This window comes from Solea senegalensis, linkage group LG1 (genome assembly GCF_019176455.1).
Source record: "Solea senegalensis isolate Sse05_10M linkage group LG1, IFAPA_SoseM_1, whole genome shotgun sequence".
Taxonomy (NCBI): Eukaryota; Metazoa; Chordata; class Actinopteri; order Pleuronectiformes; family Soleidae; genus Solea; species Solea senegalensis.
The window spans coordinates 42,032,002-42,050,287 of NC_058021.1; the positions used below are offsets into that span (position 1 = coordinate 42,032,002).

At 40.8% G+C, this 18,286-nt stretch overlaps 1 protein-coding gene across 2 annotated transcripts; it reads left to right on the forward strand.

Moving 5' to 3' along the window:
* The first annotated feature begins 350 nt into the window (after positions 1 to 350).
* On the forward strand, positions 351 to 15,001 carry acss2l (acyl-CoA synthetase short chain family member 2 like). 2 transcript variants are annotated; one of them, XM_044043502.1, is made up of 19 exons: positions 351 to 441; positions 482 to 640; positions 773 to 968; positions 2,147 to 2,238; positions 3,215 to 3,318; positions 5,213 to 5,285; positions 5,449 to 5,524; positions 6,358 to 6,442; positions 6,924 to 7,061; positions 7,438 to 7,608; positions 7,689 to 7,822; positions 9,401 to 9,533; positions 10,551 to 10,607; positions 11,272 to 11,352; positions 11,772 to 11,880; positions 11,987 to 12,055; positions 13,321 to 13,497; positions 14,295 to 14,369; positions 14,605 to 15,001. In XM_044043502.1, the coding sequence occupies exons 1-19, from the start codon at positions 366 to 368 to the stop codon at positions 14,730 to 14,732; spliced, it is 2,133 nt and encodes a 710-aa protein (XP_043899437.1). In that variant the 5' UTR covers positions 351 to 365; the 3' UTR covers positions 14,733 to 15,001. The 2 variants fall into 2 exon arrangements, with proteins under 2 accessions (XP_043899437.1, XP_043899427.1); XM_044043492.1 differs by having other exon boundaries at positions 367 to 640.
* The last annotated feature ends 3,285 nt before the right edge of the window (positions 15,002 to 18,286 follow it).

Sequence of the window (18,286 nt, forward strand, 5' to 3'; positions counted from 1 at the left end):
ATTGTACTTTATATTATTTGCAACAGTCAAAAATAATTAGTTACTGCACATCTTTGTCTTATTTGTGTCATGCTTTGAAGTTGGTAAATATTGGTAAATGGTAAAAAAGTGTCTACTCAAAAAGAAAAAAATAATCTGATCACCCTCTCTCTGTCAGGCCTGAATACCAAACGTTCAGACCTCCTCCTCCTCCTCCTCCTCCTCCTCCTCCTCGAACTCACTGCTCACTGCTCACATTCAACAGGCCAGGCAGGCTTTATCCAATGAAAAAGTGGGAGTGCTGCACACTGTGAGCTGATAGGCTGCCCCTGGCACTATGCAGACTGGAGAGAGCCTGGGTCCATGGATTAGAGGTGGGTCTCTGCATGCTAAACTGTGCTGCTTTTATACAGAGGGCCCTTGTAGTGTTGTTACCTTCCTCAGGAGGATCTAGACAGATCAGCACTGACCCTAGATTAACCCATTTTTGACTCACCCTCAGATGAGATAGGACTGTCTTACATCTGTTCCACCGCAATGGTTGTTCCTGAGTCTCAAGACAAAATGTACTACCCCTCCTGTGACCTGCAGAGGGATGCTCATGTGCCTGATTTAAACTCTTATCTGGAACTGTACAGGAAGTCTCTTGAGAATCCAGAAGGTAGGTCAACCATGTATGCAGCATTAGCACTGTGCATAATTCCATGTTTCCATGCACTTCTGAGCATCTCTCAGTGTTTATATGCCCTCTCTCTCTGGAGCCTGTAACACTGATCTGAAATGTTTCGTTCAGCTTTCTGGAAAGAGGTCGCCGATGAGTTCTTCTGGAAGAAGCCAACAACAGGGCCAATGCTGCAGTACAACTTTGATGTGACAAAAGGGAATGTATATGTCACATGCATGGAAGGGGCCAAGACCAACATGTGCTATAATGTCCTAGACAGACACGTGAAGGAGAGGAACCTTGGTGAAAAGGTTGCCTATTACTGGTAAGCATGAATGCATGCCCAGAATCAGTGATTGCTTTGATGGGAAAGGCTGCCTGGAAGTATGCCAGGTATTCCAGTGCAATAACAACTGCCGTGTCCCCTGCTGCAACCTGAGAACACCAAAACAAACCACAGTCAGTGCAACAAAAAGTCAGCGTTCTGGTATCTCTGCTTCCTGAATCATGCATGTTTCAATCTTTCCAGGTGTCATTATTTTACTAGAGTCACTCACAAAGCAATTTATATTGGTTTTTTTTTTTTACAAAAAGCTGCTTCTATTAAAACTCCAAAACCTTTACACCAAGTATAAAAGTTCAATAAGAGCCAATCAATTGTTCATAGAATAATTTTCTTTCTGTGTTCTGTCCAATGTCTGACCTCTATAGTGAAACTGAATTCACCATGAAAGCTCTAAGTCATGGTTTGTTTGCTTTGTCAACTGAAGAAATAACTCTTGTACTTGCTCAGCAGTCATAAGGGCTCAGTGTAGAGGTTGGCAGACAGGGGTTTTTGTATGGCCAATGCAACGCTGATTTTCAGCTGATGGCAGATGATTGATGCAGATTTATTTTGGTCAATACATTTAGCCATTTTTTCTTTTTTCCCTTCATCTGATTAAAAAGTAACCTTTCAATGAGAAAAATAAAAATACATAAGCTACTAATATTCTGTTCTTTTTGAGTATCACTGCTCACAAACCGAATGAAACACTAAACACTGGTCTTGTTAGCAGAGGTGCCAACAAAAGGACAATCTAATAAAGCAACATCAGATCTGTAATGATCACCAACTGTGTATCACATACTGAATCTATTTGAAATGATTCAGAACAGATCAAAGTTCTTTCTAAAAAGGTGGCAATATAAAATGCTTATGACTGCGGACTTGTCACCATTGCCAACATTGCAGTAAGGTTGATACTAAGTTGTTGCAGTGTTTTGGCCCTAGTCTGAGATTGTGCTGCCTTATGAAACACTGTGCCACATACTGAAGCTCCCTCAAGTGCTGTCCTGACAATGATCCACGCTAAATATAGACACAGCAACAATGATAAGCAGTTTTATCCCCAATGAACTCATACCTGTACTTGCACGAATGCAACTGCTAAAATAAAGAAGCACTTAGGGCTTCATACCCAGGTTTACCGTTTTTTTATTTTTTATTTCTTGTCTTACCAGGGAGGGAAACTCACCTGACCATCACATGACCATCACTTATTCCCAGCTGCTTAGCCACGTCTGCCGCTGTGCTAATGTCCTCAAGCAGATGGGTGAGCATCTCGAGTCTTCTTCAGCGGCCCATGATTAAATTGTTTTATTTAAAGATGAGTTTCCTCATTGGTTTAAATATGGAAATGACTGTTATGTGTCTTGTCGATCTGGTGCACAGAGGACAAAATGTCACACCAGCTGTTAACAGTTAAAGCCACTATGATTGTTTTTCATGCTCCCTTCACACTCAAAAATAGGGATACAAGACAAAAACATTTCTGTACCTGAACGTGCACGTTTGGAAAATGTTCCCTCACTAGTAGAATATTGTGCTTGATGCCAGAAATGTACATTTTGACTATCAGAAAGGCTATAAAGTGAATTCAACATATTTGTAGATACACATCCCATCTAAAATGTAAAAAAAGAAAAAAGTCCCCCAGAAAAGTTATGTACATTACCACCGCATATTTGATGAATATGTATGCAGTTGTACCAAATGAATGAGCTTTTCACTTCAAATGAATCGTCAAACTTTTATTCTGGTATTTATTATGTGGTCAAATAATTAGCCTGTGTATAATTAGCGTTATTTCTTGTTTCTTGAAAACAGAATCGTACCTATACGTTTGTGCACCATAATATTGAAAAGATACATTGTCAGTTCATATCTTAAAGACCCTTTATGGACCCATGTTCTCATGCAATTAAAAATAAATAAATACATAATAAATTCTGCTCAAAGTCATATGTGATGGTTTGTGGCCAAATAAAACAAATGAAATGAAATCACACTATGTTGTAAAAAAAGATACACATTCTTTAAATTATCCTGTCACACTTATTTTGGATTTACAGTATTGTAAATTGTTTATATGTACATTTATATGTATTTGTGCTTATTTGTGACCTTGTCCTTTTATTCATTTATTTATTTTTATAATAATCTGTGACCTTACTCTCATCCTGACCCTTGACATTGACAGTTGTTATTATTATTATTGAAACTGTGCCTTTTGTCTTCCTTTGATTGAGGTGTGAAAAAGGGAGACAGGGTTTCCATCTACCTCCCCATGATCCCAGAGCTGGTCTACACCATGCTGGCCTGTGCCAGGATAGGTGCGGTTCACTCCACTGTGGTAAGTGATAGTAACAATAATTAGCTATGAAAATTTATGCTATACAGCTATGAACATGAACATTTGATATTGTTGATTGAGTATGAAAAGTTGATCAGTTAATCATATCTTAATCATCATAGTAATACTAAATAGATATCAAACTGGAAAAAGTTTATCAATGATTGCATTTATGAAAAAAACCCAAAACACATTCTACACCAATGATAACCACAAGGTGGCAGTATCAGCAAGCATTTAGTGAGCGGACAACATTTGTGGTGAAATGTACCAGGGTCTTTGACTGCATCTTGTTAGCTACTCGTCTTTGCTCAACATGTTATGGACCCTGCATTACCCTCACTGGCTCTCATGTGCTGGACTTTGTTATGGCCCGTTTTACTCACACACAAAAGGCAGAGACGAACCAAGCTTTTCACTGAGCACGCTGCAGGAGAGCTTACGATGACAGACCAAACAGGGCAATACCACCAGAAATCGTGGGGGGCAGTATAGAGTAAATAGTGCAATCCGTCTGGACACGACCAAAATGAGTATGGGCATAAAATAATGCCAAATCACAACTGTTCCATTCTTTGGCACCCTGTCCTCACTGATGTTTGTTCTGCCATGTTCTTTCATGATGTCACACTGAGCAGCCATCAGGCACAGCCCACAACCCGTCCACCAAGTAAAGGTCTTGTGATGGAAACACAGCATAAGGCAAAACCAATTCTACTCATACAGAAAGAACTAAAACAGAGTTCATTCTATCTGCATCAATGGAAGAAATGAGGTAGCTTGATTTTCCAAGTGAATGAAATACAGTTTCAAATGTATCGCAATGGGCGTTCAAATTCACATTTTAAAAATCAATTATTCAAATTATACTTCCTGGTTGCCACTTGGGCCTGATTGTGGTAGTTTGAGACTCTTGCTACCATAAAGTCACACACTATGCAACAGAGTTGCATCCTTCCTTCACCATATTATGAGCAGAACCTGAGCTCAGCTCAGACCAGTCTGCTCCTGCAGTTCTCAGCTGTGGAACACAGGAGCACATGTGCTCACACATAAATGGGTCAGACATTTGCTGGCTATTTTCAGGCTGGGAAAACATCAGAGCGATTTTAGCCGTTCAACCTTCCTCATCTATGCAAGGGTTGTAAAAAAATACCTCCACGCTGCTCCGACGTGGCATCATTTTCTGGTTCCTGTTTTGGCACACAGGCTCTAAAGTGACCTTGTCTGTGCTTGGTCATTGTTGTGATGGTTTTACTATATTTGACACAAACATCTAGCCTAGGTGAATTTGATTTTGCTCTGCAGACATGTCTCTGGCAAGGACACCATTTTGGCCAACGACAATATCTCTTAAAAAGGGAACCAATCACAGACAACTTTCTCCCTGGCACGAGAGGCAAAGTTAATGCGATGATGACAGCTTTTACGTACATCTAATATTTCAGCCATTTAAGGCGAGTTGTTCCACGGAGCGCCCTCGGGCAAATGTCATTGACACTATACAGATGTTGCTCATTGAAAACTGCAACAAGCGTGTTTATTGACATGTTTACTGTCGTCCTGATCATCGGTCTGGTTGGTCACTGGGTCACAGTGGGAGGTGACTAAGCCCGTTACAGACTCACACACTTACAGCCCAGGTTACAAACATCACTGAGACAGTGTTTTAGGGTCTTTCTAGTTTTCATAGAAGGGACATAATGCTGCCATGATCACTTCAACTTTATATGACCCTTGGTTAGTTGCAATCATATAAATAGAGCAATTACAGTTGTCTGGGTCATTATGGGATTCACATGATTAACATGAATTAAACACTTGAGATGTAATAAATCAGGATTACCCTTTAAAAGAGCCATTCGTTCCTGTCTCTTTGTCTTTGCATGTCCAGTTTGCAGGTTTTTCCTCTGAGTCTCTGTGTGACAGGATTATTGACGCCCAGTGCAGCGTCCTGGTCACAGCAGGTACGTCTTACCATTGTGGGTACATGCCATGTGTTGGATAAGATAAGATAATGTGTAAGATAATGTTGGAACTGTGAAATGACTCTGAGGTGTTTGAACACCTTCTCTCCGCTGGTTGATGAACCTCATCATCTATAATCATTTGTCCTTTGGTGACGTACAGATGGTGTTTACAGAGGAGAGAAGCTGATCAACCTGAAGCAGATTGCAGACAAGGCTCTGGAGAAGTGCAGGGAAAAGTATGTCCACCTTACAATGCTGACACACACACACAAGCCCCGTCAGCTATTATCAGGGAGGAAGGAAACACACCGCCTGGGTCCACATTATGGGGTTGCCAGGCAACATGGAGAGCTCAGATTCATCAGGGAGGCTTGATGTGCTCATCCACAGTGGCAACATGTGCCTGGTGAACACATTCTATTTCAGAATTTCAGTTTGTTTAAGTCAAGCGTCTATGACAAAAAAAACGACATTTAAATTTAAAGAACTGGGCTCAAAGGTTCTTAATGTGGTGTTTAATATAGCTGAGGATCACAGAGCTCTGGAGCTCTGGAGCTCTAATTTAATATAAAATGTTTGGTCGTTATTTTCACAGTTCCGCCTTTAACCCTGACCTTCACCACTTTAGACACTTATGCACTTTATCTTTCTTCATATGTAAAGTTTTCAATGTTTGTATTGATCAGCACTTTCAGCTGAATTTTATATATCATCATATCTTGTCGTGCCATTGCTGCAACCAGTTCAGGGCTTCTTGGCTTCATGTAGGTCTTGATTGGTGATTTATGAGAATGTGTTCCACAGTTTGTTGAGATGATCACAGCGACACTCGGCTGAGTCAGTAGGTTGTCTCTAGTTCTGCCTGCTCCGCTCCTGGCTCTGTTCAGGCAGCCTATTCCCTTCTGGGCAGGTGAGTATCATGAGGTAGGGACTCGCGAGGACTCTGAAGAGCTTCATTTGGTGGTAGAATGTCAGAAGCTTAGCTAAGCTCAGAGTCAGAGGGTTTAGGTTCTGTACAACCATGAAACTCTCTCTGGACTCTAATTGTTATGACTGTATTTTGTTACAGAGTGTCATCGAGCGTCATCAAGTGCCTCGTCGTGAAGAACTATGCACTGAGGACAAAGAACGGAGCTGCGTGCAACAAACTCCAGGTAGAACAAAAACTACCATAGAGTAACTATATGAAAGAATAAAACTGCCCAACATATATAAATGAACTGTTTTTTTTGTAGTTGTTCCACACTATAAATTTATGAATCACATTTGATGGACAAAAACAGACATCTTCTTATTGTTTTCACAATATATTTTATTTATGTAAAAATACACATTACTGTGCGGTCATATAGATAACAGGTTTACTGTTTGAAGTTTTACATTAAGATGTGTCTATTTGGGACAATTTGCCGCTGCACTGTAAGAGGTTTGTGTTTTAATCACATCAAACACCATGTAATAATCCTATGACTTGTACAGTTGAGCTTATTATTCTTTAAGTTAATTTAGTAGACGACCTGGACCCTCACATGATGAGGTCATGCATCATTTGAGACAAAAACAACAACAAATAGCCTTTTACAGTTTATTTAGTCACATGGTGTGAGTCATGAGTGGATTCATCCATGCGTTCAGACGCCCTGGGACTCAGACAGTGACGTGTGGTGGGACGAGGCGATGACAGACGCTCCTGAGGAGTGTGAGCCTGAGTGGATGAACGCTGAGGACCCGCTGTTTATCCTCCACACCAGCGGCTCCACCGGCAAACCTAAGGTAAGACACAGCACCTGCTGTACACCTGGAAAAGAAAATACATGCTGGTCATCATATTCAGGAACTCTGGCTGGTTTGTCCATCAGGGCTTCTGTAGGCACTGCGGCACAAAATGGTGGGACTCAAGTCATACGTGCGGTCCTTTGTCGTGTCTTTTCTTCTAAATGGGACAAAAATTGACATCATGAACTGACGTGGGGACATTTGCTCTCACACACACAAACCTGTTTTTATATCTTAGTGAGTCCACATCACAGGCATATTGCATTCCATAGCTCCTTACATTCAAGTGCCACACACACACACACACACACACCTGCATTATGTGTCCTTTCTGCTGTCTCCACATTGACCACTTGTCTCGTCTGGTGTGCAGGGTGTTCTCCACACAGTCGCTGGCTATCTGCTCTACACCTCACTGACATTCAAGTATGTTTTCGACCATCATCATGACGACGTGTACTGGTGCACGGCAGACATCGGCTGGATTACTGGTCACTCCTACATCATCTACGGCCCCCTTGCAAATGGAGCCACAGGTGTTCTAGTGAGTCAGCAAGATGTTTGTGTCTCCTAACAGTGGAGGAACTGGAAAACACTCATCTAAGACACACATGTTTCCCCTAGTTTGAAGGTATTCCTGTCCACCCTCATGTTGGCCGGTTCTGGGAAATTATTGAGAAGTATCAAGTGACCAAGTTCTACACAGCTCCCACAGCCATACGCCTGCTGATGAAGTACGGACAGGAACCTTTGCAGAAGTAAGAAAGTGCATCATTTGAAAAATATCATCACAACCTACAAAAGGAGTCTGACCTAATACTGAATATGCTAACCTCCAGTGCATTAGAGTTAGTGAAAGTAATGCAGGGTTCACAGCATGTTGAGCTAACAAGATGCATTCAAAGACCCTGGTAAATGTCATCACTTCTGCAGGATCTACAGCAGGGGTATCCAACGGTGGTGTAGTGGTTAGCACTCTCGCCTTGCAGCGAGAAGACCCGGGAGAGTTTGCATGTTCTCCTCGTGTGTGCGTGGGTTCTCTCCGGGTTCTCCGGCTTCCTCCCACAGTCCAAAAACATGCAATGTGGGGATTAGGAGCGAGTGTGAGAGTGAATGGTTGTTCGTCTCTATCTGTGTGCGTCCCCGCGATGGACTTGCGAACTATACAGGGTGTACCCCGCCTATCGCCCGATGTAGCTGAGATTGGCACAGCACCCCCCCCGACCCTCTGGTGGAGGATAAAGCGGTAGATGATGACTGACTGATTGACTGTTATGGCAATATCTTGATGGCTTTTTTTCACTTGACTGACCACCTCCTGATTAGTGTGAGTTTGACAGCACGAGAGTTTGTAGAGAGAGCAGCTTAAGATGCATTCATGAAAAGTACAATTCATCACTTCTGCAAACACACATGAAGTCCACTAACTAAATACTTGCTGCTGTTGCTGCCATCTTGTGACAATAGCACCACAAATTTGGGTGTCAATCTTTTGACTTTAGTTTTTTTTAACAATAACAAAAGATACACAAAATTGCTCAACTTGAATAAACATTTTTTTGATCCATCTCTTTGACATGATGTGAACTAAATATTAGAAACATGAAACAGATGACTGGTGAATGGTGGAATGGTTGTTTGTCCCTGTGATGGACGGGCGAACTGTCCATCACAGGGACAAACAACCATTCAACCATTCACTCTCCCTCTCACACCTACCATTCAATTTAGAGTGTCCAATTGACCTAATCTTCAAATCTGCATGTGTTTGGACTGTGGGAGGAAACCAGAGAACCCGGAGAAAATAAGTGAATTGACTTCACCAAATAATCTGTCTTCCTTTGGAAAACACAATCCAGATCTTACAGACATCCAGTGATGTTCACAGGATAGACACATTTTTGTTTTAGGGAGAACTCACAGAAATGTCCTGTTATATATTCAAAGATCTCACTGGTTACGTAACAAACAAACCAATTTGACCAAAAACCCCATCTGGTTTTTGATTACTCCACATTTATAATTATGAAATATAAACCATATGAATCTCATCTTGTATGACCTTCATTACAGGAATTATACTTTATCTATCCATCAGCTCTTCAGAGCAACTAAAGACTTTTTACTCCAGCTGAAAACCATTTCATTTTCCCCTTTCAATTCAAATCAAACACCTTTTTTTTTCATTTTAGCTTAGGAAATAAGAAAATTGATATTATAAAAACTGGGAAAACATTGAGCTTTTCCTCATACAAGACTGTGAACACCTTTAAATAAGACAAACAGTAGAATAATATAAGCTTATCTGAAGGGAATGTTCTCGCTCGTCTCTGCAGGTACGACCTCTCCAGCCTGAAGATTATCGGTACAGTGGGTGAGCCCATCAACCCAGAGGCCTGGCAGTGGTACTATAAGATGGTCGGTCAGAGCAGATGTCCCATCGTTGACACTTTCTGGCAGACAGAGACGGTAATGACCATGTTAAGACCATTTGGACCCTGATTATATAACAGATAACACAGAGTTGTTCACACTGTAAGTATTTTCAGCCAAATCCTGAGTAAAGTAGATAAAGTAAAAAGTGAACAAAGCTCAGACCACCACTTATATTAATTCAGCTTTTCAAGGTTTGATGATTCAAATATTATTTTCAAATGAAATGTTCTGCCTGTTTATGAATGAAGTAATATTACATGGACCGCGACATTATTATGTATGGAGACGGTCGTTTTATGGTGCGTTCCATTTGTAGTTGGAATTCAGAATTCCATTTACCAGCATTCCATTTACACTGGAACTCGGAAGTCAGATCTTGGTGTGACATCACCTCCAAGTTCACTGCGCTCCAGAGAGAAATCGGGAAAAAAAATCATGGATGCAAGTGTATTCTGGGCTAGCTTCTGTTAGCAACACCAATTCATACAATGCTTTACACCAGAGGCATGTAGGCCTACAGGTCCACAGCATCACCATGTTTAAGATAGTTATACTTTACAATTCATACAATGCTACTTCTATGTATATATATATATGTATATATATATGTATAGAAGTAGCACTGTCATTGTATTAATATCTGCACTGTGTGAAGTCAAGGACTCAAATCAAATGAAGAAAGCTAAGAAAGAAAGTAAATTTAACTGAGAACTATACATGTTCATAACAATAATAATACTAATGACATTAACAAGTTAAAACAAATGTAAAAATATAAAACTATATAAGACTTTTTTAATGTGTGCACAACTGAACAGGATTGTAGTTGCTTTAAGATCTCTTCTTTTTTGGAGCCTAAAGTGCAGAATGTCGTGGGAAACTTTTATCAAATGTATTTTTATGCTTTGACGTTTCACATTCCCACTTTTATCCACAGCCACTGTCTCAGAGCAGAAGATGTGCTCTACACGGTATTATTCAAATGTAGCAGTGTGATGTCGAATAGGTGACTTTAATCATCATGATTATAACGTGCTTCTCTTTCTTTAGGGCGGCCATGTTGTGACTCCTCTACCTGCTGCAACGCCACTGAAACCCGGCTCTGCTGTGAGTGAACACCTACATCACACTCACATGTTTCTATGTCACTTATAAACATACATGTATCTGTAATGGTTGTGTTGTGGGTTTTTAACAATAACAGTTCTGTGTGTGAGAAACTTGGACTTGTCAATGTTAATGTTAACGATGACTGAAACTTTGTTTTCATTTATGTATAATAGCACTAAATAAGCATGACTTAATCCCTCTGCCCATGTTAATGCTCCTCGTGACACTTCAGAATAAGCATAACTTAACTATAATTAAGCATTTAATAAACATGACCCTTTGTTCCCTGTGATCCTTGTTATAAAGTGTGAAACATGTTCTACATATGTTAACATATGTGTGCTTGTTTAAGGCTCAGATGGAGCATTAATAAACATGAACAATAATGGTTGTACTCATGTTAGGCTCATTTAACTGCTTATGTATGAGTGATACAAGGTCCACTTTACAAAAGGGATCACAAGGAGCATTAATAAAGGTGAACGATGTTAATAAATGCTCTCAAATGGTTATGTAACGCTTATGAACAGTTATCAGTGTGTTAACTGACCCATTTCATACCTTAAATAACCTGAATAACAGTAAAAGCTTATTGCAGCATTTATTAATCTTAATAAATAAAGTCACCTTTATTGTAAAGCATTACATTACATGCTTTCAGACGTTGCCCTTCTTTGGTGTGGAGCCAGCCGTCCTGAATGAACATGGTGAAGAACTGGAGGGCGAGGCTGAGGGTTATCTGGTAAGAAATACACACAAATACTGGTCATCACAAAATGAAACACTTTTTAATGCTGTGAGATTGATCATGAATGCACTGAAAAATAATTGAATTCATTTTGTGGCGACTGAGCCTTTGTAATATTTACTTGTCATTATATGATATGTCTTATAAATAAATGAAATGTATCATTATTACTTATTAGTGTATCATTATTCCATTCAGTTTCATCCATTCATCCAATGCTGCTGAAAGCACCAGTGGTTTTGAGTTATTTTTACCTGCTTCGTTTATTTTTTATTTGATTTCATTTACGAGGTGTAGCTCAGTTCTGAATGGCTGGACGTAACCATCATTTGGAAAAGTAAATAAAACATATAGTTATTAATAGCAGCAGCATCAGTATGAACACGTGTGTGTGTGTGTGCTTTTTGCTGCAGGTGTTTAAGAGACCCTGGCCTGGAATAATGCGAACTTTGTACAAAAACCACGAGCGCTTTGAAAACACCTATTTCAAGAAATTCCCTGGCTTTTATGTGACTGGTGATGGTAAGACAGGAAACAATGAGATCTGGTTTTATATCACTCTGGATTAAGCAGCAGTTACGGCATGACAAATAGGGAGATGATGTTTTCCTCTTGTTTTGGGTGTCAGGCTGCAGGCGGGATAAAGACGGCTATTACTGGATCACAGGAAGAATAGACGACATGCTGAACGTGTCAGGTATAAAGCAGCTCATTATATCAAATATCTGGAAGTCTTTCCCAAACTTTTTTTTAATACGAGGACCCATGTTTTAAGAGGACCCGAATCACAATCTAAATCATTTACAGCCGTATCTGTAACACCTCATATAACTTTGAATTGATCAATGAATCATTCCAATTTTAAAATGAATAAAAACTTAATTCTATATATGGTATTTAAAACATAGACACACGTGTGTTTTTGAACCTACAGCATTTGTGAATATGCAGTTCCTTTCTCCTCCTGCATGAGTTATTTACAGATTCTCAAAGTGTCTGTCGAACACACGGAAATCACATGGAAACATTTGAAGACGATGTGGCCATTTAAATATAGACGCTCTTCAAACTGCTTCAGCCTCAAAGATTTACAGAGACAGATTCATCACATTCACATAGTCCAACTCCCTCCTGGTCTCACTGTCAGTGACATCTGATATCTCGTCGCTCACAGGACAGAAACTACTGTAGTAGTTTGAACAATGGTTCTCAATAACAGGTGTAGGGGCCCCAATGGTTCCATGAAGAGGTCCCAGGGGGTTCCAGAAAAAAATAATATGAAATATTATGAATATAAATTTCATAAAAAGGAAAATCAAGAAAGGTAATATACTTAAGAGCTAGAAGGATCAAATATAACTTACATAAAATAAAGTAATTGTCTCAGTGTTGTAGTGTGGATGGATAAATGAGCTGATGATGTGCTAACTCTCAGCTAGTTGCTCAATCATTAGCATCACAGTCAAAGCTGTGTCATTCACACATTATTCCATATTAATGTTATTCATATTAAGACCAGTTGTTCACATGCTCCCGTTACACTTTATGATACATGATAATAATCATGTGATCCAACACAAGTTTACAACAATATCAACAACAACAACAATACTGAGCTAGCTCATAACAATGTAGCCACATAACGTCCTGAAGCACAGTGGATTATTAAAAAACAGCGTCTACCATGAAAAAACACGTTTTAATCCCTGTATGTGACTTAGAATGAACACTAATGTAACATAGATTAACGAGGTTAATGAAAACTCACAGGTTAATAAGAAGTAACTACTGTGTGTGTCCAGTTCTTCTCATGTCCTGACACTCTTCTAAATAATCACCCGTAGCGTTTCCTTAGCATATCAGAAGTGAGATCAGCGTCGGCATGAGCGGAAGTGTCCTCGTTAAGTTTCAACCCTTACATTTGGTTTTCCTAATTTCTTATGATATGTTGTCATCCTTCAGGACACCTGCTGAGCACAGCAGAGGTGGAGGCGGCACTAACAGAGCACCCAGGTGTGGTGGAGGCTGCGGTGGTCAGTCGACCTCACCAGGTGAAGGGAGAGAGTCTCTACTGTTTTGTCAGCCTCAGAGACAGCGGGGAGTTTAACCTCACCATGGTGCAGGAGCTCAAGAAGCTGGGTGAGGCTCACACATGACGGTTTAAATACAACTACACTTTTATTTTCTATGTGAAAGTTAAATGTAAATAGAAGAACTGCTGCTACTGCCAGACTTGGTGGTATGTGACCTTGTGGTATGAGAAGGAGTTACCACAGAGTTGTCGAGGGTGATGGTTAGATCTGTGGTGGGAGAGCCCTTTCCTGGGAGAAAAAGAAACTCAGTCTTGTCGAGATTGAGTTTCAGGTGATGGTCAGACGTCCACTGAGAGATGTCGGTCAGACAAGCGGAGATCCGTTCTGCTACATGTGTGTCGGAGCTGGGAAAAGAGAGAATGAGTTGGGTGTCATCGCCGTAGCTGTAGCAGGAAAAACCATGAGAGAGAATAACAGAACCAAGAGAGTTGGTGTATAGAGAGAAGAGGAGAGGGCCCAAGACAGAACCCTGAGGGACCCCAGTAGCTAGAGGACACGGTTCCGACACAGATCCTCTCCAGGTTACTCTGTTAGTTCGGTTTTGAAGATAGGACGAGAGTAGGGTAAGTGCAGAGCCTGAGAACTTGATCATCACACCAGACTTCCACAGAGAGAAAACTCCTCCTATTCCCAAACACATTAGGGAACTACGTGTATACCAGAGAGGATGTTGTCGTAAACCTCTGCTTCATGGTGCTTCATGCTTTGGCTTCGAACTTGATCGTTTTGGGCAGCTGCAGAAACATGGAAGCGTTTTCTCAGGCTACAAAAACCAAAGCAGTCATTCACTTAAACAAAGTTTGTCGTCACTGATTTTCTTTTTCTTCTGTTTCCATTTATCAGTGAGAGAGAAAATTGGTCCTATCGCCACACCAGACTTCATTCAGAACGCACCGGCGCTGCCCAAAACACGCTCAGGTAAACACTCACATCAATATGTTTAATCATATACTTTTTTTTATATTGCTTCTCTGGACTCGTTCTTTTGAGATGTGTGCGCTCCTCAAAGGAGCGTGACTATACTGCAGATACAATCAATAATAAATGTTCATGATCTTAAAATACACTTATTACCTTTCATATTATTTACGTGTGTTAGAAATAATGAATTTGACTATTTTTTAAATGAAATATAATATGACCTCGGACACAGGGAAGATCATGAGGCGTATCCTGCGGCAGATCGCATGCAACAATAGAGACCTCGGTGACCTTTCAACTTTGGCTGACCCAAAAGTGGTGGAATTGCTGTTCAGCCAGAGATGTGAAGCTGCACCCTGAACAAACAGCTGGTTCTGGATCAGCATCTGTGTGAGTGTCAGTCTGGACCTAAACAAAAGGGAACTGGGATCAGAAAAGAATCACGCTGATAGACACCTGTTGCTGGTCAAAAGTATGAAATAAACACAGAGTTCATATTTGATATATTGTAGGGTTATATGTGTAATATCACTTCTTCTTTTCTCTGTTTAGAGTTTGAACTAGAAAGTTCTTTGACTGACGACATGTATATGTTCAAACTGTGACCTGATCATAAAAAAGTGTTTGGACCCCTTTGTTCCTTTAGTCGTCTCTTGACCCTCAAGCACAGCAGCTCTTTGACGCCCTCAAGTGGCAGGAATAGTCCACTGTAGCTGCTCTGTGACACACACACACACACACAAACACACACACACACACACACACACGCACACACACACACACACACACACACACACACACACAGTCTGGTTTCCATCACTTCACAGGACTTTACGTTGACTTACATTAATTTTAGTTACTCTCACGTTCACCAACACTGGTTTAAAACAGCATTTATACTTTATCAAGGAACAGAATAAAAACACAGACCTTTAGGTGCATTTTTGTAGACATGGGATTATAATCTGAACACTTCACCACATTGTACTAAGGAACAGTTAGGGAAAGTTAGGATTAAAACAAATAAACATATCTGGTGCTTTGAAGAAAAAAAAAATAATTGCATGAGTCAGAATTTAATAGCACGTCTGGTCACATGTCTTTCTTCAAAAGTACAGGTTGTTTCTGAATAATCCTGTAATAAACCAGAGAGAGACCCTTGAGTTGTGGATGGCTTAGATTTTGGTCCAGTCTGCTAACGATGGTGATATTTCATTCACTATTGTTTATTTTGGAAGACACCCATACATACATATATACATACATACATACATATATACATCTATATACATCCATACATATATACATCCATACATACATACATATAATAATAATAATAATAATACATTTAATTTAAAAGCGCCTTTCAGGTCACTCAAGGACACTTTACAACACGATAAAATTAAAATCACACAATTTTGCGATCCGGAACAGGTGAGTTTTCAGTTGTGATTTAAAGAGGTGGAGAGAGTCGCAGTTACGGAGGTCAGGTGGTAGTGAGTTCCAGAGCTGGGAGCAGAGTGGCTGAAGGCTATGCCCCCCATAGTGCTGAGGCGGGCAGGGGGCACAGAGAGGTGGATGGAGGAGGAGGATCTGAGGGAACGGGTGGGGATGATGATGTGCAGGAGATCAGACAGGTAGGGAGGGGCAAGGTTGTGGATGGCCATGTATATATACATATATACATATGTATATACATATACATATATACATCCATACATATATACATACATATATACATACATACATCCATCCATACATACATACATATAAATATACAAACATCCATATATATACACACATATACTGTATATACATACATACATACATTCATATGAACCAAAAAACATCTTTAACCCTCACCTCATTCTAACTACACACACTGTCTTCACCTTAGAACCTTAATCATTGACATAATTATGTCCTCATGAGGAAGACAAGCCTATAACCACCCTGTGTGTGTGTGTATTACTCCTGTTGTAAGGACCTACATCTGTTTACGTGCTCACATCATGGGGACTTGTCTTTATTATGGGGACAAAAATCGAGGGAGGGGAGGAGATGGAGATGGACGGTTCACTGGTTGGTAAAGGGGATGAAGAGGTTGTCATGGTAACCATTTCTCTAGAACTGCGAACTGCTGCGGGTTGGGGACTTTAGAGGACATCATATTGACTGACATTCATTTCCTGGAGACTGACTTTAACCTTAAGTTTCTTTCTGTATAAGACATCCAGTGTGTACATTTAGTTGTATGACATGTCTTGTGTTACCTCCCTTCCCCTTGTGTTTTCCTGCCAGTCTGATTGTCTGCCCCGCCCCGATTGCTTCCACCTGTGTATATTATGGTCTATTGTATTATTGTCTGTTGTTAGTTCGTCTTGACTTGTGAATCAGAGAACTGTGTCTCGTCAGGAATGATCAGTATTTGCTCCATGCCACTGTCTCTTCAGGTTTTTGTCCTTTTTGTTTGCTACTTTGTCAAGCCCTTGTTTTTCCCTCGAAAGAATGATTTTGTTTCTTAGCTTTAGCCATTTTCTCCTCTTAGGAGTGTTTTTTGTTGCACTTTGAAAATAATAGTTTGTTTATTTTTCATTTTGCCTCCCGAGTCGTGCAATTGGGTCCAAGTCCTTGTCCCAGGGTGACAGCTGGTGCCATTCCAATCTAACATCGGGTCACCAGTCCATCGCAGGGAAAACAGAGACAAACAATCATTCACTCACACACTCAGTGTATTTTAGAGTGTTCAATTAACCTCTACATTACATTACATTACGTTACATGTCATTTAGCAGACACTTTTATCCAAAGTGACTTACAATAAGTGGATTTAAACATTTGAGTACAAACAAGAGCTAGAAGTAAGTAAGAGCTCAAAGTAAGCCAAACTATAAAGTGCTAGTCATAAGTGCGATGTATAAGCAAGTTTTTTTTTTTTGCCGTCGTCTTGGAAGAAATGTGTTTTTAGTCGGCGGTGGAAGATGTGCAGGCTTTCCGCTGTGCGGATGTCGATGGGGAGCTCATTCCACCATTTGGGAGCTAGGACAGTAAACAGTATCGAGTTCTGCGAATGCCTCTGCGATCCTCTCAGTGAGGGGGCAGCAAGCTGGTTTGCCGATGCAGAGCGGAGTGGACGAGCTGGGGTGTAGGTTTTGATCATGTCCTGGATGTAGGCTGGACCGGATCCATTTGCAGCATGTAATGCAAGCACTAGAGTCTTGAAGCGGATGCGAGCAGCTACAAGAAGCCAGTGAAGGAAGCGGAGGAGCGGTGTAGTGTGGGAGAATTTTGGTAAGTTGAAGACCAGTCGAGCTGCTGCATTCTGGATGAGTTGCAGAGGTCGTATGGCACACGCAGGGAGACCAGCCTGGACCAGAACCTGTGCCACCTTCTGGGTTAGAAGAGGCAGTATCCTTCTGATGTTGTGCAACATGTATCTGCAAGATTGAGTGGTTGCAGCAATGTTGGCAGTGAGGGAGAGATGGTCATCAAGTGTCACACCCAGGTTCCTTGCGGTATGAGAAGGAGTTACCACAGAGTTGTCGAGGGTGATGATTAGATCTGTGGTGGGAGAACCCTTTCCTGGGAGAAAAAGAAACTCAGTCTTGTCGAGATTGAGTTTCAGGTGATGGTCAGACATCCACTGAGAGATGTCGGTCAGACAAGCGGAGCTCCGTTCTGCTACATGTGTTTCGGAGCTGGGAAAAGAGAGAATCGGTTGGGTGTCATCGGCGTAGCTGTGATAGGAAAATCCATGGGAGAGAATAACAGAACCAAGAGAGTTGGTGTATAGAGAGAAGAGGAGAGGGCCCAAGACAGAACCCTGAGGAACCCCAGTAGCTAGAGGACACAGATCCTCTCCAGGTTACTCTGTATGTTCGGTTTTGAAGATAGGACGAGAGTAGGGTAAGTGC

What these genes read in the sequence shown, in the direction of transcription:
- acss2l (XM_044043502.1), top strand. Translation starts at nt 366, where the DNA reads ATGCTAAACTGTGCTGCTTTTATACAGAGGGCCCTTGTAGTGTTGTTA. An exon ending in CTTTTATGTGACTGGTGATG is followed by an intron (nt 11,881 to 11,986) that starts GTAAGACAGGAA and finishes TTTGGGTGTCAG; the next exon opens with GCTGCAGGCGGGATAAAGAC. An exon ending in CGACATGCTGAACGTGTCAG is followed by an intron (nt 12,056 to 13,320) that starts GTATAAAGCAGC and finishes GTCATCCTTCAG; the next exon opens with GACACCTGCTGAGCACAGCA.